The sequence below is a fragment of the Protomyctophum parallelum genome (genome assembly GCF_964188405.1).
Source record: "Protomyctophum parallelum genome assembly, chromosome: 4".
Classification (NCBI taxonomy): domain Eukaryota; kingdom Metazoa; phylum Chordata; class Actinopteri; order Myctophiformes; family Myctophidae; genus Protomyctophum; species Protomyctophum parallelum.
Window position 1 is genome coordinate 40,306,730 of NC_139700.1, and position 24,615 is coordinate 40,331,344.

Genomic DNA, 24,615 nt, shown 5'->3' on the forward strand with positions numbered 1-24,615 from the left:
GCAACATTTGTTGAACACAGAGTGAGAGACAGAATGGTCCGCAGCAGGAAGACACACACACACACACACACACACACACACACACACACACTCACACATACTCTCTCCAATGGGCTGTTGAGAAGCACCATTAGCAGCTGAGTGTCAGGGCTCCATCATGTGACCAATGGTGGAATTCTAGGCAGGGCTCCTGTTGGTCCCACTAACCTCACACACACACACGCACACAGCATTCAGACAGTCTGCTGCAGAGAGAGAGAGAGAGGAGGAAGCTGGATCTGTCCTTCTTTTTATTCATCCGTCCGTCCATCCCTATGTCCCGGTCCCCTTCCATGGAATGCAGCTCAGAACGGCCCACTAAGAGGAGATGGGGCCTGGCTCTGAGCGTGCTCAGACTGCGCCACAGGGCCCTCCGACACAGGTAGGCCCACTAAGAGGAGATGGGGCCTGGCTCTGAGCGTGCTCAGATTGCGCCACAGGGCCCTCCGACACAGGTAGGCCCACTAAGAGGAGATGGGGCCTGGCTCTGAGCGTGCTCAGACTGCGCCACAGGGCCCTCCGACACAGGTAGGCCCACTAAGAGGAGATGGGGCCTGGCTCTGAGCGTGCTCAGACTGTGCCTAACGGCCAAGCTACACCAGGCAATTTTGCGCACGTGCATATGCGTTTACTGCGCACGTACAGTGCGTTTGGATAGGACCAATATATGTCAATGATACCAGCTACACCAGAGACGCACGGATACCGTGGGCCATCCTACGCGTGCTCTAAAAATAGGATCGGTTCTAAAATTTTTACGTGCGTATGCCCCCATGCGCGCTTATCTATATATCCTCCCGGAAGGTCCCGCACAAATCTGCCGCGCGCCACAGATCTGGTGTAGCCAGGGCATTTCGCACGCATACTTTGTGCTCGCAGTGCGCTTACGTCAAACCCACACATGCCCGGTGTAGCTTGGCCGACAGGGCCCTCCGACACATGGTAGCGCACCAAAGAGAAGCAGTGGTTCAACTTCTCGAACTGTTTTAATATCAAGAACCTCCACAACTCTGAGCGTGTACAGATGGAACCAGATGGACCATTACAGGGTTGGTTCCATCCGTATACTCTTTACAGACCTGTAAGAGTCCATTTGGAATCCCCTTCAAGGAACCCTGGGGGTCCCTGGATCCCACAGACTTTCAAGCTGGACAGTAGGGCTACAAATATTGATTCATTTCTTAACGATTAATTCTATCGTTTCCTTTTTCCGATTAATTTAATAATCAAGAAGCGTGGTTTGAACTTCAAAGGGAAATGTATTGTATTTCATTCGTATGCCTTTCATTATTTCTCTTTCTCCCTTTGACCTCAGTGCTGGTATCATTCTCCCTTTGACCTCAGTGCTGGTATCATTCTCCCTTTGACCTCAGTGCTGGTATCATTCTCCCTTTGACCTCAGTGCTGGTATCAATCTCCCTTTGACCTCAGTGCTGGTATCATTCTCCCTTTGACCTCAGTGCTGGTATCATTCTCCCTTTGACCTCAGTGCTGGTATCATTCTCCCTTTGACCTCAGTGCTGGTATCATTCTCCCTTTGACCTCAGTGCTGGTATCATTCTCCCTTTGACCTCAGTGCTGGTATCATTCTCCCTTTGACCTCAGTGCTGGTATCATTCTCCCTTTGACCTCAGTGCTGGTATCATTCTCCCTTTGACCTCAGTGCTGGTATCATTCTCCCTTTTACCTCAGTGCTGGTATCATTCTCCCTTTGACCTCAGTGCTGGTATCATTCTCCCTTTGACCTCAGTGCTGGTATCATTCTCCCTTTGACCTCAGTGCTGGTATCAATCTCCCTTTGACCTCAGTGCTGGTATCATTCTCCCTTTGACCTCAGTGCTGGTATCATTCTCCCTTTGACCTCAGTGCTGGTATCATTCTCCCTTTGACCTCAGTGCTGGTATCATTCTCCCTTTGACCTCAGTGCTGGTATCATTCTCCCTTTGACCTCAGTGCTGGTATCATTCTCCCTTTGACCTCAGTGCTGGTATCATTCTCCCTTTGACCTCAGTGCTGGTATCATTCTCCCTTTTACCTCAGTGCTGGTATCATTCTCCCTTTGACCTCAGTGCTGGTATCATTCTCCCTTTGACCTCAGTGCTGGTATCATTCTCCCTTTGACCTCAGTGCTGGTATCATTCTCCCTTTTACCTCAGTGCTGGTATCATTCTCCCTTTGACCTCAGTGCTGGTATCATTCTACCTTTGACCTCAGTGCTGGTATCATTCTCCCTTTTACCTCAGTGCTGGTATCATTCTCCCTTTGACCTCAGTGCTGGTATCATTCTACCTTTGACCTCAGTGCTGGTATCATTCTCCCTTTGACCTCAGTGCTGGTATCATTCTCCCTTTTACCTCAGTGCTGGTATCATTCTACCTTTGACCTCAGTGCTGGTATCATTCTCCCTTTGACCTCAGTGCTGGTATCATTCTACCTTTGACCTCAGTGCTGGTATCATTCTCCCTTTGACCTCAGTGCTGGTATCATTCTACCTTTGACCTCAGTGCTGGTATCATTCTACCTTTGACCTCAGTGCTGGTATCATTCTCCCTTTGACCTCAGTGCTGGTATCATTCTACCTTTGACCTCAGTGCTGGTATCATTCTCCCTTTTACCTCAGTGCTGGTATCATTCTCCCTTTGACCTCAGTGCTGGTATCATTCTCCCTTTGACCTCAGTGCTGGTATCATTCTACCTTTGACCTCAGTGCTGGTATCATTCTCCCATTGACCTCAGTGCTGGTATCATTCTCACGATGCAAGTCATGCACTTCTTAATGTTTTCATGTTGTTATGTTTCTTGGTGTGTCTTGTTATGTTGTCTTTGGTCGTGGCTCGTTGCTCTCCGCCAGTTCAGGATGTTTGCGCGTCTCAGTTGATCCCTCAATGTGAAGGATGCTAAGTAAAGATTCAGCTAATTGAATCTAATCGAGGCCTTTGTAATTTAGTCACTTAGGGACCAATTTAGCAATTCAGTGAAATAGGGAAGTATTGCTACAAATTAGACCACTTTGGCGGGGAGAGTGCCAGTTCCGGAGACTAGCCGAACAAAACATGCCATATTAGCTACAACTTAGCTTGCTATTTTGCAGAATCAAGAGGCGAAACCCAAGGATGTAACAAGAATGTTTCTTGAATTATTTTGAATCATATTTTCCCGTTGACTGCCTTCTATATTTCATCTATGCTAATTCTGAGGCAAAGTTATATTTAGATATTTGATCAGCAGCCGCGTGCACTTTGATTGACAGTGATTAATGGCTAGGATTTCGAGCCTGCATCTGAAAACTCATACCGCTATGCTTGCTTTCCAAAGGCTGATTGCCTGATCTATGCCGAAAATATACAACCTCACAGTGTTGCGATGTGACGCTTGTGTCAGCTTGTAGATCGGCTATTTTCGGAGCACGACACTGGTGCACAACTATGTACAAATAAGCCTTTCAGCGCTATAGACCGGCTATGCTGGAGGAAAATGAAGTCCCATGGGAGCTGCATGGGCCACAGGGGCAGTGCTAATAATTAGCAACATGGAAAAGCAATCAACTCACACCTCACATAAACACTGTGGCTTCATCATGTGGGCCAATTGAAACACATCTCCTCTCACACGTGAGTTTTCTCGTCTCCTCACAACAGTCCCTCAGATCTTAACCTAAGGCAGTGGTTCTCGAACATTGGTATCGTTGCCATCAAGCAGAAACCTCGTAAAGTAACGCCCTACTTGATCATACTAGACTAGAGCGTCACACGAAAGCATCAAAAGTAGCAGCTCCACAAGCTCACAACACGGTGCGAAGGCGCAATATGTATGCAAAGTGGTATGTCAGGTGGAAATCTTGTCCAAAACGAAAGTATACTGGCAGTGGCTCAGCGGTAGAGTAAAGTATACCCCTGGCAGTGGCTCAGCGGTAGAGTAAAGTATACCCCTGGCAGTGGCTCAGCGGTAGAGTAAAGTATACCCCTGGCAGTGGCTCAGCGGTAGAGTAGTAGTAAGTAGTAGTAAAGTATACCCCTGGCAGTGGCTCAGCGGTAGAGTATACCCCTGGCAGTGGCTCAGCGGTAGAGTAGTAAAGTATACCCCTGGCAGTGGCTCAGCGGTAGAGTAGTATAAACTATACCCCTGGCAGTGGTAAAGTATACCCCTGGCAGTGGCTCAGCGGTAGAGTAGTATAAACTATACCCCTGGCAGTGGTAAAGTATACCCCTGGCAGTGGTAAAGTATACCCCTGGCAGTGGCTCAGCGGTAGAGTAGCCGGTATAGAACGGTCGGACGGGGAAGCCGTGACGTTCCCAGTTCAAACCCGGGCTCTCCCAGAGTTAGTGTCGAAGTGTCCTTGAACAAGACGCTGAACCTCTAAGTGCTCCTGTTGTGCAGGTTGGGGTGCCTTGCATGGTGGTGATTGGAATGCACAGTCTACTCTACAGTATGTAAAGCGCTTTGGATAAAAGCGCTATATAAATGCACCATTTTCATTTACACTTACAGCTCTGCAAGCATGGCGCGATGCCAAACATTAAAGCTTATAGATAATACTATTTCTGCTGCTTTTGTGTGACACAGCAATATGACGAAATGAGCCATCGATGTACGATTAAAAAAAAGTACAAATATATATATATATTTATATATATAATATATATCATATTATATATAATATATATCTCATATATATAATATATGAGGTTTGTGCCCGACAGTGACGCTATAGTATCAGAGTGTGTGTCTGCGAGCGAGATACCGAATTAAGCACGCGCCTGTACCAGTGTATAAGGAGGACCGTGGGTGGATGTGACCTCGCACAATGCCAGGCTTTGTGGCTGGCTGACGTCAGTGGAATGTACATACATTCCATTAGAGAATGTATGCAATGTATGGCTGCTGTTGGCAGAGGGAACACACAGCAGGGTACCTTACACAATATGTAGTTTATCGGTGATTTTACCCAGCGGGCCAGCATGTGGGAACGATGCTGAGATGGTATTATTTTAGAACACAGTACGCACGCACGCACGCACGGACGCACGGACTCACACACACACGTGTGTGTGTGTGTGTGTGTGTACAGTACAGTACAGTAGCATGCGGTCCAGCATCGTCTATGGGCGTCTCTCTACCTCGCGGGGGATTACAGCAACAGTCAATCCAGTTATGTGTATAGATAGAGTGGTTTGGATGGAACCCCCACAACACACACACACCCCATCCCACTGCACGGCATACAACATCGCCTAATTGTTTGTTTGTATAGGAAAACCTATTCAGCTCAGACAAGTGCAGGCTCTGATGCATGTTGTCAACAATAGCGCTGGCACGTCTTAATTTTTCCGAGCGGATAAGTGCCCGAGGCTGTGAAGGGCATTAATAAGCCTTACATTAACCATGTGACCCCTAGTAGCATCCTCCTCTCTCTGGGGGAGGGGGGGGGGGGTGAACGTTTGTCGAAAGGGTTAGAGCACTTAATTCTGATAGTATGCCTTGCTATAGACTCTATAGAGTAGACTCTAAAATGGGGAGACCCCTGTTCATGAACAAACACTCTATACTGAGTATAGAGTGTTTGTTCATTTTTCCAGGTGTATACTTCAATAAACAGTACGTTTTCAGGTGGGTTGTATACATTATCAACCAGGGAAGAGTACCCAATTATAAGCCTCAATTTTATATTATGCCAGTACCAATTTCCTCTGCTCATTTCTTCATTTCGTCACTTCCAATTCTACTTGTTTATCCTGCATCCAGTATGAGTTCTCTTATATCTAGGGTAGATCTGCTATTTTTGAAAAATCGTGAAAATGTGGTGCAAATCTTTGAATATAATATATCCTTTCAGAGTGAATGTTTTTAACTCAAATCTTTGCTTCTGGTGGGGGTCCCTGGAACAACATATTTTCAGATGGGGGTCGGCGGCCAATTTCATATATTTCTGGGGGTCCTTGACATGAAAATGGTTGAGAACCAGCTGAACCACTGACATATAGAAACATGGGTTTTTAAGAAAACGGTCATGATTTAGAAGACATTTTGTAGAATGGTCCTCAGGTCTAAATGGGTTAAGTGGTTGATGGTGGAGGAGCTGCCTGCTGGTGTGAAACCAGAGCCCCCGCTGAGCAGCGATGGCGGCTTGCCTTGCTTTTGGAGGAGGTTGTGTGGGGGCAGCAGTCACAGCCTCGCTCGGCTGACGTCAGGCTGCAAGGCCCCAAAATAGAGGCGAGATCTCAGCCTTATTCTCCACACACACGCACACACACACACGGACCGATGGATGGACGGACAGACGGACGGACGGAACGGATCCGCTGATGAGTCAGCTGTGTGACCGACACACAAGGGGCTGAGAGAGAGAGAGAGAGAGAGACAGGGACAGGGACAGATGGATGGACGGACGGAGAGAGAGAGAGATGGACAGAATGTGAGACAGATGATGAATCCATGAATGCAAGAGAGGTCGGTTTACTCTATAGGACGCTGCATGCGAAAGGACACTCGTGGTCAGAACAGAAGCAAGTATATCGTTGCTGTCGCGTAGAAACCGCTTATCTCCATATTCTAACTTTTTGTGTTTTTCCGTAAATCAACGCGCTACTTGATCATACTACTACTGTGTCACAGAAAAGTATCAAAAGTAGCAGATCTGCAACTAGATCTTTTGATGAAATGTGTTGCGTCTCACCGTGTTTCAAGCTTGTAGTTCTGCTACTTTTGCTGTTTTTTGCATTTGATAGTTTTGCACTTGATCAGTGGTTCTCGAAAGTGGAGTCTGGTGACCAGTGGGTGTTAATATAGCTATATTAGGTGATAATTAATATCTACAAGCTTACAACGCTCCAAATTTGAACAATTTGGAATATTCTGGTGTGGGGCTCTGTCTAGCAGCTGCTATAGCACATAATTCTCGCTGAAAATGCTCTACAGTAGATCTACTACAGTATTTTTTGCAAAATGTTCTCCCTAGTATAGGCATGCTGGGGTTCATGTGGTTCATGTACTGACAGTGACTGATGGTGATGCTCTTGTTGCTAAGTGATGCCTGTTGCCCCGTTGATAACAAGCAGCGATATTGATGACTCAACGTGGCGTGACCTCACTGGCGTGACGACTGATTCTCATGGTTACTGACAGGCTTAGCTACATCCACGCTCAAGCTAAAATGTCAGGGCATATCCACTGTGTGTGTGGGTGTTGGTGTGATTAATGTTATGGTATTAACGAGTACTAGACCGGTGCCCGGCTGTAGAGCACCGAGTCGGTAACGATGGAAGTTGGTGATCCATGCCCCACCCTATGTATCTATCTATCTATGCCACCCACCCTATGTATCTATCTATCTATGCCCGTTGTACCCGGGCCGTGTCAGAGTACCCGTTCCACCCATCTGTCTGTGAGTGTCCCTTTTATGTCCATATATGGAGATTTCTGTATCTGTCTCTCTGTGTCCCTTTATTCCTATATATGGAGTTCTGTGTCAGGCATGCCCAAATATGGAGTGTTGTGATGTCAGGCATGCCCAAATATGGAGTGTCGTGATGTCAGAACAGGCCAGCTGCATACAGTATACTGTATGGACTTTTGTGGCGGTTCTGGACAACCGTGGGTCACCGGGCACTGCACTCCTTGTGGGAGTGTAGCATGCTTGTGTCGAATTTGAAGTCGGTAGGGCGAACGGTTCTCGAGTTACGTGCATTACAGCCGTACAGCCGTGTAGACAGACAGACAGACAGACAGACAGACAGACGTGGTGCATTTATAGATAGATAGAAGATGATAGATGTTGAGCAATAGACATTGTGTGCACCATTTCCTGATCCTGTTGTTTTTATGGTTAGGTTTACAATCGGGAAAAGATTCAAATTGAGGTTAGGATTAGGCATTTAGAGGTTAGGGTCAGAGTTGTCCTTATTTCACAGTTATCTGTGTGCCGATCACGAGCTCAATGGTGTGAACTTGAAAATGTTCTGCTATTATTGGCCATTTTCAATACCATCCAAAAATCGTGATGTTCTCACAAATAGTAATACAAATGTTTGTGTGTGTGGGTGTGTGTGCATGCGTGTGTGCATGCGTGCGTGCTTGAGCATGAGCGTGTGTCTGCAGTGTGTCTGCAGTGTGCATGCGTGCGTGCGTGGGTGGCTGCGTGCATGTGTGATAATGCTGATAATGCTGTTTCACTGCAGAGAAGGTTACCTGATAGGTTCCTCATCAATAGCCAACAGAGAACAACAGTGGAATGAATGTATTACAATGACGTTCTGAGCCCAGGACCCGTCCAACACAACACATACATCATGAAGTAAAGTGACACTAATACCTAACCTTTCTTTGTGGAACTACCATGTGGATTGTACCATGTGACCTGACAATGCGCTGATACCCTTTGCACATTCATTCATAACGTCCATTTTCCCTTTCTAGAAATGTAGAGGAGTATGATACAAATGCTCTAGGAAAGTACTCAAAGAAATTACTTGAATATAGTACTTTGTTTACTGTCCACCACTGAGTGAAGAAGAGTTTCAGGGTTTGTTGTGAAAGTCACACCCCAATGACTGGAGCTGTGGTGGTATAAAATATAAATTAGGGCTGTCACAATCATGAAATTGTCACTCAAATAGTTGTGATTTAGGATTTAATTGTGTTTCTGTCGTTGGATATTATTGGAACGCTGTGAATAAAAGATTCAAATGGAATGAACTAAATATTCCAGCTTTTCTTTTAACTGTTATTTTTGCAACTTTAAACCCACGCTGAAGACATGATAATGTTTACTGTGATTACATTTCATATCACAAACACAGGTGTTTTGTTTTTTGTTTTTTGTTACCCACTAGTAAAAACTCCTGTAACCAGATTTTCTTTAGATTTTTGGTAATTGTGAATCAATTTTGAATCATTTATAATTGATTTGAATTCAAATAGTTTTTTCTCCACACCCCTAACCAACTACCAGACATCCTTATAGACGTCCCCCTGACAAAGCAGCAGTTGAGTCAAACAGGTGTTTGATGGTCCCACATCCATCAGTATCAGTTAACTGTGGCCTGAGCGCTTAGACTATCATATCACCATTGCCATGGTGATGGGTGCAATCTGCAGTGCTGCAAGAAGTACTCACATTTTAACTTAAGTAAGTAAGTAAAAGTAGGAGTATGGGAAAATTCAATTGTTCCTAAAGTACCAAAAGTAAAAGTACTCATTATGCAGAAAGTCCCACTTCAGGTTTCAAAATGTATACGAATCTTAAAAAATACCGCTCACGGCGCTCCGTCCTACTCCTCCCTGCAGACAGGTGGTACCGCCCCCAGCCTGTATAGGAATATGTGCAGTGACTAATATCACCCTGCCCTGAAGACGGGCCAATTGTTCTCATATAGACTCCACAAAGCCGGTATTGGAACCCCCAGACTCTGTGGTGGTGGGCAACTACAGTACTTTGCCTCTGCACCACCCGAGCACCCATGTCTACCTTTTTTTTGACATACGCTAGCTATAGTTATACTATACAGATTTATGTTGGTTTACTTTTTCACATGTTTCCATTTAGATTAGCATTTTGTTTTACCACAAGGAATGCTATTTAGATTAGCATGTTGTTAAGATAGATGCTAGGTTTGATGTTTACCTGGTTACCTAGTTACTTTGAAGCACTTTTTCCTTCTCCACTCTGCAACTTACCCTGCAACCATTTTCTCTGATCTCACTGCTTTGAATAAGAGCGTTTGCTCAATGCCTACGTGTTTAAATTGTGTTGAGGATTATAAGAGTGTGGGCATAGATTTGTGTATCTAGTGATGCTATTTTTTATTATTTGAAACTGTGGAAAAGTACATTGTTTCACATGCGTTTTATGCCTAATATACATTATTTACCTCATTGTCCTGGCTAGGGATTCGGTGATGAGGTGAAGCGACATTCAAGCATTAATGTTCATAAAACTAGTCTTACTTCAGTGATTCTCAATCTGTGGCCTGGGGACCACCAGTATTGCAATTCTGCCCCCAAATAATTGGATAAACACTAAGATCTCAATGATAATATGACATTACTACAACCACCGCATGCAGTAACTTTAGCTCTGTGTGTGCGTGCGCGTGTGTGTGTGTGTGTGTGTGTGTGTGTGTGTGTGTGTGTGTGTGTGTGTGTGTGTGTGTGTGTGTGTGTGTGTGTGTGTGTGTGTGTGTGTGTGTGTGTGTGTGTGTGTGTGTGTGTGTGTGTGTGTGTGTGTGTGTGTGTGTGTGTGTGCGTGCGTGCGTGTGTGTGTGTCTGTCTCTGTGTGTGCGCACGTGCGTGTGTGTACGTGTTTTTTTCTGTACACTCAGACTTTATTTCTATCAATTATCTCCATTTACAAATGAAAGGCAGTTGATTTGCCACCCCTTCTCATTTCTTCAACCGATTAACCAATGTGTGGTGGTGGGGGAGGGTGGGTGGGAGGGAGGGAGGGGAGTGGGGTATTGTCTTTCTACTCTGACCTCAGTTCCATCAATTCACTCCTTTTGCAAATCAAAGGGAGTTGATTTGTCATCCCTTATCATTTCTTGGACTCAAACTTCAGCTGGTTTGCACAGCATATCTCCACAGCGCTGAACAGGATCCACCATGACTCTGCTAGAGCAGTCAGTCATAATGAATGAATGATGTGTGTGGACAGGTTGGGACCTGGTCATGCTGTAGTTCCATCAAAATACATTTTAGTCGACAAGATCAACTGTATTTAGTCTAGTGATATGACTAGAACTGCAGGACAGGTGGGAACCTGGTCATTGTCCTGTTGTTCTCCATGCGTTATTGAATTGTATGTCCAAAACTATGAAATGAAAAACAAAAAGAAGAAAAGATCCAATGTAGTTATTACTTACTCACAACATGTCACAGGCTCTTGGTTAATACTTTCATAGGGATGCACCCCATATTCGACCACCGAAACTATTCGGCCGAACAGTAGAATATTCGGTATTCGGTTCGGTTGATTTTAGAGCAGAAACCGAATAGGCAAAGAACCGGGGTTACCTTTCGTAACCTGTACTGTTTTGTTATAATGACGTGAACAAAATGTAACCATGTCTTTTGCCATTATCATGTAGCTCTACAACAAAGGCAATGCTCCATGACAGCAATGCTACAAAAAAAATAATAATAATAACAATAAAATATATAATATTAATCATATTCGGCTATTCGGTTTTCGGCCAACCGTTTCCTATATTCGGAAATTCGGTTTCGGACAAGAATTTCCCATTCGGTGCATCCCTAGATTTCACTTTAAACATTGTTTTTAAAAAATAGCAGAACTATTGTCGCTACTTTTGTGTGGCACTGTAGTATGAGGAGGAAGTAGGGCATCCATTTAATACATTCATGAAGAAGAAGAAGAAAAAAAGACGTGTGTGTGTAAAGGTTTGTGCCCTATACAGCAGCGTAATGTCAATGTGTGTGGTGGGTATTGTTTGTGTAGCAGAGTGCAGAGTAAAGGGCAGGGCTGCTGCTGTTGAAAATGTCACATCAGGGCTCTGAATACCTGCACTGGGCGTGTGTGAAGGAAAATGCTTTCTGCAGTGCCACTCACAGAGAGAACGGGTTGTGTGTGTGTGTGTGTGTGTGTGCACGTGCGTGTGTGCTTGTGTGTGCACGTGCGCGTGCTGGTGCATGCCTATGTGTTCACATCAAATGTACCAAAAAAATAACATAATGACATTATGAATAATATATAAATAATATTGCTGACACAAAAACACCTTTTTTTATAGGCTATGCAAACTAATTTAGTTTAGTTTAGTTTATTTGATCATCCTTCAGTTTCAACTACAATATTTACAACAATGAATGGAAGCAAAACAAAAACATGAACACACTACAGTATACACACACACACACATGTGCAAACACACACGCGGCACACGCGTGCACACACTGCATTTAACATGAATGATATGACATTACAATATGGTAGTAGTTCATGTTTACTTCCTCCACAAGCACGCACGCACACACGCACACACACACACACACACACACACACACACACACACACACACACACACGTAACCTACAGGCCTTTTTAGCTTATTTGTGAGCTCAGGTTTGCCAAGTGAAACTCAAAAAGTACTTGGCATCAACATACTTAAAAGTACACAATATGCACTATGCAGAAAGTTTTATATAAAATAAAAATCTTTTGAAAATAGCAAATCTACACACTTGACACGTGCTTGTGTGCGACGTGTTGTGGGCTGCAAATCTGCAAAAAGGGCTGAAGTGGTTAATGTATGTTTCGTGATAATAATCATAATCAACAAAGTAACTAGTGGCCTAACTACAGTTTTCAAATAATTGTAGTGAAGTAAAAACTAAAAAGTGCAATATTTGCCTCTGAGTTGTAGTGGAGTAGTATTGCAAATTGGAAATACTCCAGTAGTAAGTACTGTAAGTAAAAGTACCTAAAATGTGTTATTTTTCAAAGTACAGTACTGAAGTTAGAATGATGTTTTTGTGTCTTGGCTATAGGAAACACGTCAGTACTAGATGGGGAGGATAATGACAGTCATTATGTGTCATCGCCATGGTTTCCAAAGCACTTGAACTCCTCAGAGCTCCCCGGGGCCTCTTAAAAATATAAATAATACTTTCAAATAAAGACACACCCAAGTGTATCTATCACATGCTTGGAAAATGTCACACAAAACGATAAGACCTAGTTGCATAACGCAATTGTGCTTGGGGAAAACACAGAGCCAATATTTGCATTCATTCTGGCATTATAGTTGAATTGAAAAGGCTGACTGTTACAACTTATTATTTAGATATTCAGTGGCTCCCAACCTTTTCAGGCCGTTTGAACATTTGAACTGGGGACCCCCCCCCCCTCCCAAATGATCTGGGGACCTCCCACCCTGACAAGTACATAGAATTGTACTGTACGTTTATTTTGTTTGACTCAGTTCCACTGGTAATTATTGTGAAAATAGCCAATCCACATGCTCACACAGCTCACAGCTTGTAGATGGGCAATTTCCACAATGTTTGCCTCTTCCTTATATTATTTGTCAATTTGGCCAATACATATTTAACCATGGTACTTTTTAGGTATTAAATTATGTCCTTTTGTCACTTTACTGTCATCCAGAGACCTCCACACACGTACAGTATACAGTGAACCTATAGTATGTCTAAATCAGGGGGCTTCAACATTATTCAGACCTTATTCAGACATTAACTGAGACAGACATGAAGAAGAGACCACCACTACATATAGGATGAAATTATATTGCAGATTCAACTCTACCCTCTACATTCCAATATATATATATATATATATATACACACAGATTATTCTGTTTCCCTAGTTTTTTGCCACTCAGTAGGCGGTCCCGCATAACTTCCGGGTATGATGATGATGTCACGCACATTCCACAGTCTGGGAGCCACGAGGTAGAAGAGTCTGGGACGTGTGGAGCAGCAGAGCACCGTGCTGCCGTCCAGGGCGGTTCTAGGGAAGGCTTGTTGTTTCTTGTCTGAGAACGGTTGTGTTAAAATGTCCCAGGAGGTGTCTGTTGTCTCTCTGCTTGTTGTGATCATTAGGGTTCCCTCATTGCATCAGTAGTTCTGCTTCCCTTCACATTTACCTGTTTGTACAGTGAACGATGATAATGCAGTCAGTATAGGCTGAGTGGGTTGGGGTGGCACACTGTGTGTCCGTGTGTGTGTCCGTGTGTGTCCATTTGTGTGTCCGTGTGTGTCCATTTGTGTGTCCGTGTCCGTGTGTGTGTGTGTGTGTGTGTGTGTGTGTGAGAGAGGTTGTGTGCCATGAGCACACAGATTCACATTGACGCCATATTTACCGTCAATGTTGAGATTGTGTTCCCTTTCTGTCTGTCTGCCTGTCTCTCTCTTTCAGTCTGCTTCTCTCTCTGTTTCTGTGTGCTTGTTTCTCTGTCTGAATGCATTCCTGTCTGGCTTGGCTGGCTGTCTGTTTGTTTGGCCGGCTGGCTGAATGGCTGGCTGGCTGTCTGTTTGTCTGGCCGGCTGGCTGGCTGGCTGGCTGTTTGTCTGGCCGGCTGGCTGTCTGGCTGAATGGCTGTCTGGCTGGCTGTCTGTTTGCCTGGCAGGCTGGCTGGCTGTACACAGTCGGTGAGTGTGTCTGTTTGTCTCTGGCTGTCTCTGTTTATTGTTTGACGATCTCTCTGTTCCTGTCTGCCACTCTCTTTGCTCACCAGTCCATCCATCCAGCTATCCGTCTGTCCGTCCGTCCATCCATCATATCTGCCCATCCATCTGTCCGTCCGTCCGTCCATGAATCCACCCCACCCCCCCCTCTCTCTCTCTCTCCACTTGCCAGCACTTGTTTCCTCTCCTCTCCATCTCTTTTCTTCCTAATGTGTGCAGTATAGCTGTGTGCGTCTCCACAGACAGACAGACATACTGTACATTCATACAGACAGACAGACAGACATACAGTACATACATGCATACAGACAGACATACAGACAGTGATGTGCTTCCTTTCAGTGTGTGGGCTTATGCAAGCAGCCAGCAGCAGCTTATATAGATGTGATGCATGCCAGCCCTACAGTACGTGACCGATGTGAGAGAGAAGCTGCAGCGCTACAAGGACACAGACACTACACTGTGTGTGTGTGTGTGTGTGTGTGTGTGTGTGGGTGTGTGTGTGTGTGTGTGTGTGTGTGTGTGTATGTGCGCGCGCGTGTGCTTGTGTGTGCGTGCGTGCGCGTGCATGTGCGTGTGCGTGCATGCGCGTGCATGCGTGCATGTGCGCGTGCGTATACTTGTATTACTATATGTACGAGGGCTACGGTAAATGTCCCCATGGGTAGAGTATGAGAAACAATTTGCTGATGGTCTTCACTCCTCACAAGAGAAATAGTTTGTTTTATGGTTTAAAAGGCATTTATCCCATGAGTTTGGGATGAGACGAGAGGTTTATGGTCTAGGGGTTTGGGGTTTGGGGTAATGCCCTGATTTATACTCATGTTGTCGGGGGTCTCAATTTCTCAAACGTTGAAAACAGCAGATCTACAAGTAATACAATACGTGCGTGCGTGTGCGTGTTTGAATAACAGAGAGTGTTGTCTTCACTGCCATGTTATCACTTTACACCTTGGATACCCCCCCCCCCCCTCCTCTCTGCAGTTGCTATGGCAACACAGCCGAGAGGCTCTATCATGAGTCTGTGGCTGTGACCGCGATTCATCCCAGCTCACAAACACTCACTGTGTGTGTGTGTGTGTGTGTGTGTGTGTGTGTGTGTGTGTGTGTGTGTGTGTGTGTGTGTGTGTGTGTGTGTGTGTGTGTGTGTGTGTGTGTGTGTGTGTGTGTGTGTGTGTGTGTGTGTGCGTGCGTGTGCGTGAGTGTCTTTCATCGCAGCTCACAGACACTCGCCTTGTGTGTGTGTGTGTGTGTGTGTGTGTGTTTGTCGCTTCTATTCTGATTTGTGAGGCATTTGATAATATTGCCTATTTTGGGTCCTCGTCGAGCGGAAAGCCTTCACGGAAATCTCTGCCAGTTGTATTCAGTCTTGTTGTGAAGGAACGTTATGGATGCAACGTTTCCATGTCAAGGAGCCTCCAAATTGATATGTATTTGGCCACGGACTGAAAAGACACTCTGCCATGGGGACCCTCGGGAGAGAAGATTGTTGATGTTGTTAGAGGAAACCTTTCCACATTTTTCACAATAATAAGCCGATGTACAAGCACGGTGAACAATACCATGCGGTGTGAGCTTGTAATTAGCCTTTTTTTGGGCCAAATTATACAATTTGGTTAAAAGTGATTTTGATGATATAATATCTCATTTCCCCCCTCCCCCAAACCCACCTTTGAGAGCCACTGATCTCAGTAAGCAGAGTGCTGTCGTGATGTGAGCCTCATTTTGACCCTTTATCCACTTAAATCCCACATGGTCATAACCTCAGGACTCTATGGTGTCTTTTCTATTTTCTGTGATTGTGGGGAAAGCTTTCTCTGAAAACAGCAGATCGACGAGATCACAACGCGTCATGCTGCAATGCTTCGTGAGCTTGTCGATCTGCTATTTTCATTAAGGACGCTGGCTTTAAGTGGTTAACACTAGAGGTTAATGTATGGCCTCTTTGCTGCACGTGGAGTGTCACGTCAACACTAGTTTTCAACAGGAAATATACCGCTCTTGTCAAAGGTTCGAGCGACAGACTATAAATTAACCTTTAATGACCGAGAATCAATACCCATGTAGCCTTTTGACCCCCTAAACATAATATCCTGTTTTGCTGAATGCACATTTCGAATAACATTTAGCTTGGCCAACACACTTTGAGTGATTATTATCAGAATCAGCTTTGCAGGTTTACAGGTACTATAGGCTATAAAGAAGTGGGTGATGTAGTTTTTCTATAGTAAAGGAAGGAACAATAGAGATATAAAGAAGAGTAATGAAAATGAAGATAGAAACTGGTCAGATATTAAAATGTTCTTAAGCTTACGCGTCTGTGGCGCACTCACGTCTGACGTCAGCCGTCAGCCGTCCGTGTTATTGTTGTTTCTCCGTGAAGAATCACGGAGTCAATTTTCATTTCTATGCTGATGATACCCAACTATATCTTTCTGTGGCTCCAGATGATCCCTGTGCTTTAGACCCGCTGTTGACCTGCCTGTCTAGCATAAAATGTTGGATGAGTGAGAACTTTCTCAAGCTAAATGAGGATAAGACAGAAGTTCTCATAATCGGTTCTAGTGAGCAGGAAGAATCAATAATAAGCAGACTGGGCAACCTAACTGTAGAAACTAACAGTACAGTAAAGAACCTGGGGGTTATTATTGATTCTGAATTGAACTTTAATTCACACATTAATCATGTCACCAAGATTGCCTTTTTTCACCTTAGAAATATTGAACGAATCAGAGCCTATTTGTCCTTGGACGATGCAAAAACGCTAATCCACGCCTTTGTTTTTTCTCGGCTTGATTACTGCAATGCTCTTTTTTCAGGACTGCCTAAGAAAACAACTGACAGATTACAACTTGTCCAAAATGCAGCAGCCAGAGTTTTAACTAGAACTAAGATGAGAGAACATATTACTCCAGTTTTGGCATCACTGCACTGGCTTCCGGTTGTTTTTAGGATTGATTTTAAAATTATTTTACTTGTCTATAAAGCTCTCAATGGTCTCGCACCTTCCTACCTACTTGACTGCCTGCCTAAATATGTCCCAAACCGCCCCCTAAGGTCTTCCACCGCCGGCCTGCTCGCTTTGCCCAAAAAAATGGCAACTAAAAAATACGGGGAAGCAGCTTTTTGCTTCTACGGGCCGTCGGCATGGAACAAGCTCCCACTGTACCTTCGTCAGGCAGCCTCTGTAGACATTTTTAAAGCTCAGCTCAAGACCCACTTCTACAACATTGCCTTTAATTGATCTTGTATTTTTTATTTTTGATGTCCTCAATGTACTGCATTACTGCTTGTTTTTTAATGTCGTTGCCTTGTTTTTCTTTTATTCTCCATTGTTCTGTAAAGCACTTTGAGCTGCATTTCATGTCATGAAAGGTGCTATACAAATAAAGTTTTATTATTATTATTATTATCATGTGCCTGAGCGAGACACAAACAAAGCGTACATTTTGAACGAAGGCAGACAGCGATGTGTCTTTAACCGTAAAATCACACATCCTAGGGAATCCAATCGAGGGATGCATGGGACATGTGTACACGTCCTAGCGCATCTTCAATGATACCGGGCGAGAGAAGAATATTCTGAATTTTTTCCTTTCGTTTATTTTTCAGTCTGACTCTCGGCCACCATCCTTCGTGCTCTACGGCCATATTAGCTTCCCGTTGACTTAGCAGAAAGAATGCCTCGTATCTGCTAATGGAGGCATTCTAATGCTAATCTGCTAATCTTTGTATCTGCTAATCTCTCCGTGGTTTTGATCTGATGGATATACTAGCGCTTCATTTCTGCTCCGCCTCTCGTTCAAATTATGGACGCTTTTTGGATCATATATCGTATGAATTAAAACGATAGCAATGTAAGCTAGCAAAGTAAAGCAAAGCAGGCCATGTCTTTCCGTCATCCCAGAGCTCCTATTTTGAAGGAATCCCGGCGCTCATTGTGTTAACCACTGACCGTGTATTGTCCGTGTTGGGCAGTTTGTACATGGATGGGCGCTTGCGGTGTGTCTTTGGCCACTAACCGACCGCGTGACGCGTGTTGTTTGTTCTCTGTGAACAAGAGAGATCTGTCCGTATCCGAAAAGAGCGCTCCTTCACACTTTCACTTTCAACACGGAGCGAGAGATTGCTGCTTGTATAATGTTGATTGGTCAGTAGTCGCACACCCACCAAGCTGGGTTGAAAACGCAGAGGTGAAGTCAGTGATGTATCACGGTCACAAAGCACAGGCGTGAACGGCACTTGCACACGTCACGGTCTATGGACGTTGTCACGGTCTATGGACACGTTGTCACAGTCTATGGACGTTGTCACGGTCTATGTCTTAGTCACCAGAACTGCATACAAAGCTGAGATAAAATTTGCATTGTGGTCGTGGAATTATCTCAAATAATAATAGATGAGTAGAGTGAGTGTGTGTGTGTGTGTGTGTGTGTGTGTGTGTGTGTGTGTGTGTGTGTGTGTGTGTGTGTGTGTGTGTGTGTGTGTGTGTGTGTGTGTGTGTGTGTGTGTGTGTGTGTGTGTGTGTGTGTGTGTGTGTGTGTGTGTGTGTGTAAGCGCGCGCGCGTGCAGACAGTGTTGTTTTGAGTTTTCCTGCTTGTAGACGACCGAAGGGGACACAACCTTTAGTGAAACTTTAATTACTGGAGCTTCGCTAGACACTCCTTTTACAGACAGACTCCAGCTCAGTTTAATTTATGCTCCGTCGCATTGACAGTCATGGAACCACAAGAACACAATCATCTTCAACACGTCACATTACAGGGAGGAAGTATTTTATGCTCCCCCGGGAGGAGGTTGCTTTTACAGTTACACACAGGCAGCGGATGGCTGCTCAGATGGCTCTAACGGGGCGGTTACAAAGCACAGTGTAACTAGTAACAGCTGTTTTCAATTGAAGGTGGTGGAGTAAAATTATATTTGGATCCGAGATGTAGTGGAGTAGAAGTAAAAGTGTTGGGCATGACTTGGTTGAATGCTTGATTCTGATTGGTCAATCGCAGAATTCAGCTGTGTGTTATTTCTTGATAACAGACCGCTCCGCTCTATAACAGACCGATGTCTAATCAAACCCTCGGAGCACCTGCTGTGCCCCGCTTGATTTACTGCGGTTTCCAACATGACAGCCATGTAACACACACACACACACACACACACACACACACACAATGTCATTTACAGCCAAACATTGCTCTCAAAAATGTGTTTGAAAACATTTGAGCTAGAAATAGACGAAGCAGTACCCGAAAATGGATTCTATTGGATCAACTCACTTCCTTGTTTTCCTTGTTACCTTCAGACTGATTAACCACCCCCGCTTCGCGTTGGTGGTTAAACCCCCTGTTGGTGAATTTCCTCCTGACAATGACCACCTATAGGCAGATATTATCCCTTACTAAATGTGCCAATTACTTTCCGCCAGTGCTCAGCTCCTGTATGGTCGCCCCTATAAGAACTGTCCAGTGCCGTGTTGTGTAAAGTGTATTATAATGACATGCGTGTCTACTCTCTCTCTTCCCTTCCCAGACCTGAGACCCAGCAGAAAGCTCCAGTGACTGCCCCCCCTCCCCCGCCGCCCCCTCCGCCCCCCCCTGAGCCCACGGGACCCCCGGAGCAGGACGAGGAGATCCTGGGCTCCGACGATGAGGAGCAGGAAGACCCCGCAGACTACTGCAAAGGTCAGGGGGGGGACGCACTCACACACACACACACACACACGTCACATCATGTGTCCCAGGCTCCAGCCTATCGTATCTCCCTCCGCTCTCTCTCTCTCTCTCTCTCTCTCTCTCTCTCTCTCTCTCTCTCTCTCAGCAGTGTGACATACTTGGCAGGTGGTCCCACCTCGCTTCAAGGTTGATTGACTGTTGCCAGGAAGGAAGGAGTATAGCGTTCTAATGGGCCTCCTGCTCTCCAACAGGCTCCGGTGTTTGATTGGAACACTCTAACCATGGCTCGTTAATGCTCTGAAAATGTATACCTGGCCCACCCAATCGGACCACTCTGGGTGGGCCCTGATCCAGAAGAGGTCGAGAGCCATTGGTTTAGCTGAGACGACGTCATACATTTTGAGTCGGGGCTGACCCCAGCAGAGGTCATTGTGCGCATTGTGTCAGTGGTTCTCAAAGTGGGGCCCGGGGACCTCCAGGGGGTCCTTGAGGGTCCCCAGTCTAATGATTGGATAGTTAACCAAATGGACCCCTGTGGGTGTGTAATTACTTTAGAGTTAAAGTAACACTAAGAATTGTCAAACTGAATCACTGCTAGTCTGCTATAGCTGTAAAGATCTTCTCTTGTGGGGGTCCCTGAGTCCCTGGCATATCTTTTTTGTTTTTAATATAATATATATATTTATTATTTTTATCCCACGATTTTGTAACCCATTTTTCACCCCTGTGTCAATCATCTAATGTGATCCTGGGCTCTACACACCCTCCACCAACCTAGTCCCCATATATGGGATATCTTAAAGGGTATCGACTTCTGCTCTCACACTAGCCCCTTGTCCGACCTCCCCCTCCGCTCACCGCTCGGCTATAACTGCGAGCAGCGGGGTCGTCTCGTTCACACAGTGTTGAAAAGTATTGTGGGAGGGGATGATCGGGTACATTCTTATCTTTTTCTGTATCGTATGATTTTCTTTTTAAGTATGCGTATATATGTGGTCTGCATAGTCCAGATCTGTCAGGACTACTTTGGGGTGTCCTCTCGACCTCTTTGGTGTTGAATGAGTGTTGAGTGAAGCCAAGATCCTGCTCTCGTCCACTGAGGACTGAGGTCCAGGACTATGATGAAGAGAAAGGGGGCTAGGGTGTCCCCTTGCATTACCCCAGCCCGGATGTCAAACTCCTCACTGTTGCCCTCTGGGGTCACCACCATGGCCCTTGTTCCTGCATACGTGGTCTCTATCAAAAATGCCTTTTTGAAGTCGATGAAACAGAGTATACAGCAGTCAAGTTATACTTTTTCGCCTCCTCGATCAGTCTCCTTATAGTGCAAATATCTGGGCTATGGTAGTCCTCCCCTCTCGAAAGCCATTTTGGTTCTCCCCCAGGTGAGGGTCAATAGCATGCACCTGTTTAGTATCATTCGGTTGTAAAACCTTTGCGGTGATACATGTCAGGCTGATGCCTCGGTAGTTGTCTGGCTTTGACAGGTCTCCAGCTTTAGGCACCTGGATGATGTTAGATGTTAGGTCGTCGAGATCACAGTTCACTTTTGCCCTCTCGTACTGTGGCTTCGGCGTCGGCAAGCTCCCTGGCTGTGAATACATCAAACGTGGTAATACATCAAACGCATAGGAATAGTAATCGTGGATAAACCAAGAACCTATATCATCAGTCTAATATGTTCTTGGTTTACCTTTGATCCTAGATTACTATTCATGTGCAGTTGATGTATTACCGTGTTGTGAGAGGGAGGATGACTGATTTAAGCAGTCACACCTGGCCTGAGTCAAACTAGAACTGGACTCAGAGCTGGGTGTGGCTGCGCACCTGTTGTGCATGGACTTGATCTCACACGTGTGTTTATGCTACAGATGTTTTTACTGTCTGATAAGTAGTAATCAATGGGTTGAAAGTGAAACCTTAGAGTATATATGAATAGAGACGGCATCCGAGTTCTCCTTCCATCCACTTGCATTAAGTTGCTCAAAAGCGCATGAGGCGATTTCACTCCTCCTTCCGCGTAGGAACAGAGTGCATTCTGGGATGGATTGGCCCCAAACACATGAACGCGCTGCCGTTGACTATCATTGCGCCGTTTGCGCGCGTTCACGTATGAAACATTCCTTCACGTGTCATGGCCCCAATAACATGAACGAGCGCAATGATAGTCAACGGACCAGCGCTGGCTCGAGCTGCAATACCAAATTCGGCCACTATGTCCATTTCGCCTCAGGGTTTCCTCCGGGTGCCGTCTCTATTCATATATACTCTAAGGTTGAAACAACCATTTAAGCCTTTTTTTTGTAGACAGCCTGCCTGCGACTCCATGTTGAATATGCAGTAGATGCACTCTCTCTCTCTCTCTCTCTCTCTCTCTCTGTGTGCGTGTGTGTGTGTGTGTGTGTGTGAGAGATTCTTCCTTCTGAGTAAAGGATCGACCTTCCTTACTGTATGTCATTGCCTAGTTATGTCACCTGTAACCTTGATGCCTCTCTCTCTCTCTCTCTCTCTCTCTCTCTCTCTCTCTCTCTCTCTCAGGAGGGTACCATCCAGTGAAGATAGGGGACCTGTTCAATGGGAGATACCATGTGATCAGGAAGCTGGGGTGGGGCCACTTCTCCACCGTATGGCTGTGCTGGGACATCCAGTGAGTCGCACGCACGCACGCACACACACACACACGTATACAATAGTGTACACGCATGCGTGCTCGGCAGCGTTGCCATGACAACCAAACCGTCCTAGTCAAAACACCAAAGCCAGCAGAATGAAGCTCCTGTGAGTTCATGTGCTTCTGAACACACTGTCAGTACTGTCCTAGTGTCACCTTACTGCACACGCACGCACACACGTACGCGCACACACGCACACACACACACACACGCACGCACGTACACACGCACACGCATGCACACGCGCACACACACACACACACACACACACACACACACACACACACACACACACACACACAGTTGACCTACATACATCACACATTCTCTTGCTTCCCTCAGTTGGCCCGTATTCTACTAATGTTATGACATTCATTACAGCTATAAACTGTAGAGCCATGTATATTAATGTGATAACATTAGTTATCAATTCATCAAGCTGGACGAAAGTTGGAATTAGTTTAGCAGATTTAAATGTGACAGCCACGCACACACAGACTATATTTTTTATTTTATCATGATGATGATTTGGAATAATTGCACATCACAGAGTTTGTTTTTAAAATCTAATAATATCTTATGCAGTGTTCGGACCTCCTGCAGCTAGATGGGTCATTGTTCTATACCTCTTCTAGCAACCCAAAATAGCATCCCCCCATGTGGCTGTGTGTGTGTGTGTGCGTGCGTGCGTGCGTGCGCATGCGCGTGCATGCGTGCGTGGACATTCATGGCTGTGATGCACATCAAAATATCATATAAAATCTACATATCTACATTGAGAATTACAGTTTGTCATGTTTGCCTGTGTCATAATTAGAGAAATAGCCTGCACCTTTGGACCCAGCCTAGAGGAAGCCTTTATGACCAAGGTCATTAAATACCAACCACTCCTACAAAACCATCTCAGAGCCGGGCTATAGGTGCAGACTATTTGTTTTTATATATTTGGCAGCCCATACATAGGCCCACAGACTGGCTGTTGGAGGGTTTCCACAACTTAAAAGGCTGAGAGTCTTGTGCTGCTATACTTGGCAGCCGCCACCTACGGCCGAGACGCTGTTATACTTAAAGTACTGAGTGACATGCTTATTGTAGAAGGGAGTTCCAACCTGTGCCTCTAGCCTATGACAGGCCAGTCTGGTGCATCTCAGAGGCAGCCTCTAGCCTATGGCAGGCCAGTCTGGTGCATCTCTGACCCCGTGGGCACACTGGACGCGTCAGAAGCTGTCCGTCGCGTCCGTCGGGCACGGAGGTGGAGCTTCTTTTCCATCCACCAGCTGTCTAAAAACCCCACGAAGAAGAAAACTTCAGCTACTTCTGACGCGTCCAGTGTGCCCACGGGGAGAGGCAGCCTCTAGCCTATGGCAGGCCAGTCTGGTGCATCTCAGGTTACAGGAGGAAAGGAAGGCACTGGAGCAGCTCAGACAGTTTAAGCCCTTATTTTATTATCAGGGTGCAAGTAAAAAAGCGACATAGCTATGACCTGACGGAGATGTGACTGATACATCGAAACATTGTCGCTTTTTTACTTGCATCCTGATAATAAAATAAGGGCTTAAACTGTCTGAGCTGCTCCAGTGCGTGCCTCCTTTCCTCCTGACATGCTTATTGTATCATGAAGACATTATGCCTTGATTTTGTGCACATTTGGAGTCCCATGATTTTGTTACTTTTTCTGTTTTGTATGCGTAGAGATACGGTGACATTAGTTATTTAATTTAGTTAGTTAATTTATCAAGCTGGACGAAAGTTGTATTTTTGGTTTCTGAAACCCTTTTGGTGCATTCATTCACACGGGCAGACGCAAAGACGAATGGGAGTATCATTTTGAGCAGCTACATGCATCATTGCGTCTTTGCATCGTCATGACGCTGACTTCCATTGACAATGAATGGTAAACTGCGTCATTGCGTCTGCCTGTGTGGACACAGTATTTGAGTCAAGAGGCCCATTCGAAATATACCACTTTATGTGAAATCATGATCCTAACCCCTCCCCCATTTTCATACAACTGTGGGCTTAAAGTGCAAGAACACTTTGGTAGAGGTTTGGGTTGTGTTACCTGGCCATGATGT

The 24,615-nt window shown here is 45.3% G+C and overlaps 1 protein-coding gene across 2 annotated transcripts in view; it reads left to right on the forward strand.

Moving 5' to 3' along the window:
• LOC310857791 (SRSF protein kinase 2-like) overlaps positions 1-24,615 on the forward strand; it is a 93,102-nt gene that overhangs the window by 44,008 nt on the left and 24,479 nt on the right. For both annotated transcript variants that reach the window (XM_083763676.1, XM_083763677.1), the window contains 2 exons: positions 19,726-19,877; positions 22,407-22,515. In XM_083763676.1, coding sequence (XP_083619802.1) covers positions 19,726-19,877; positions 22,407-22,515 — 261 coding nt within the window. The remainder of the gene's footprint in view (positions 1-19,725; positions 19,878-22,406; positions 22,516-24,615) is intronic.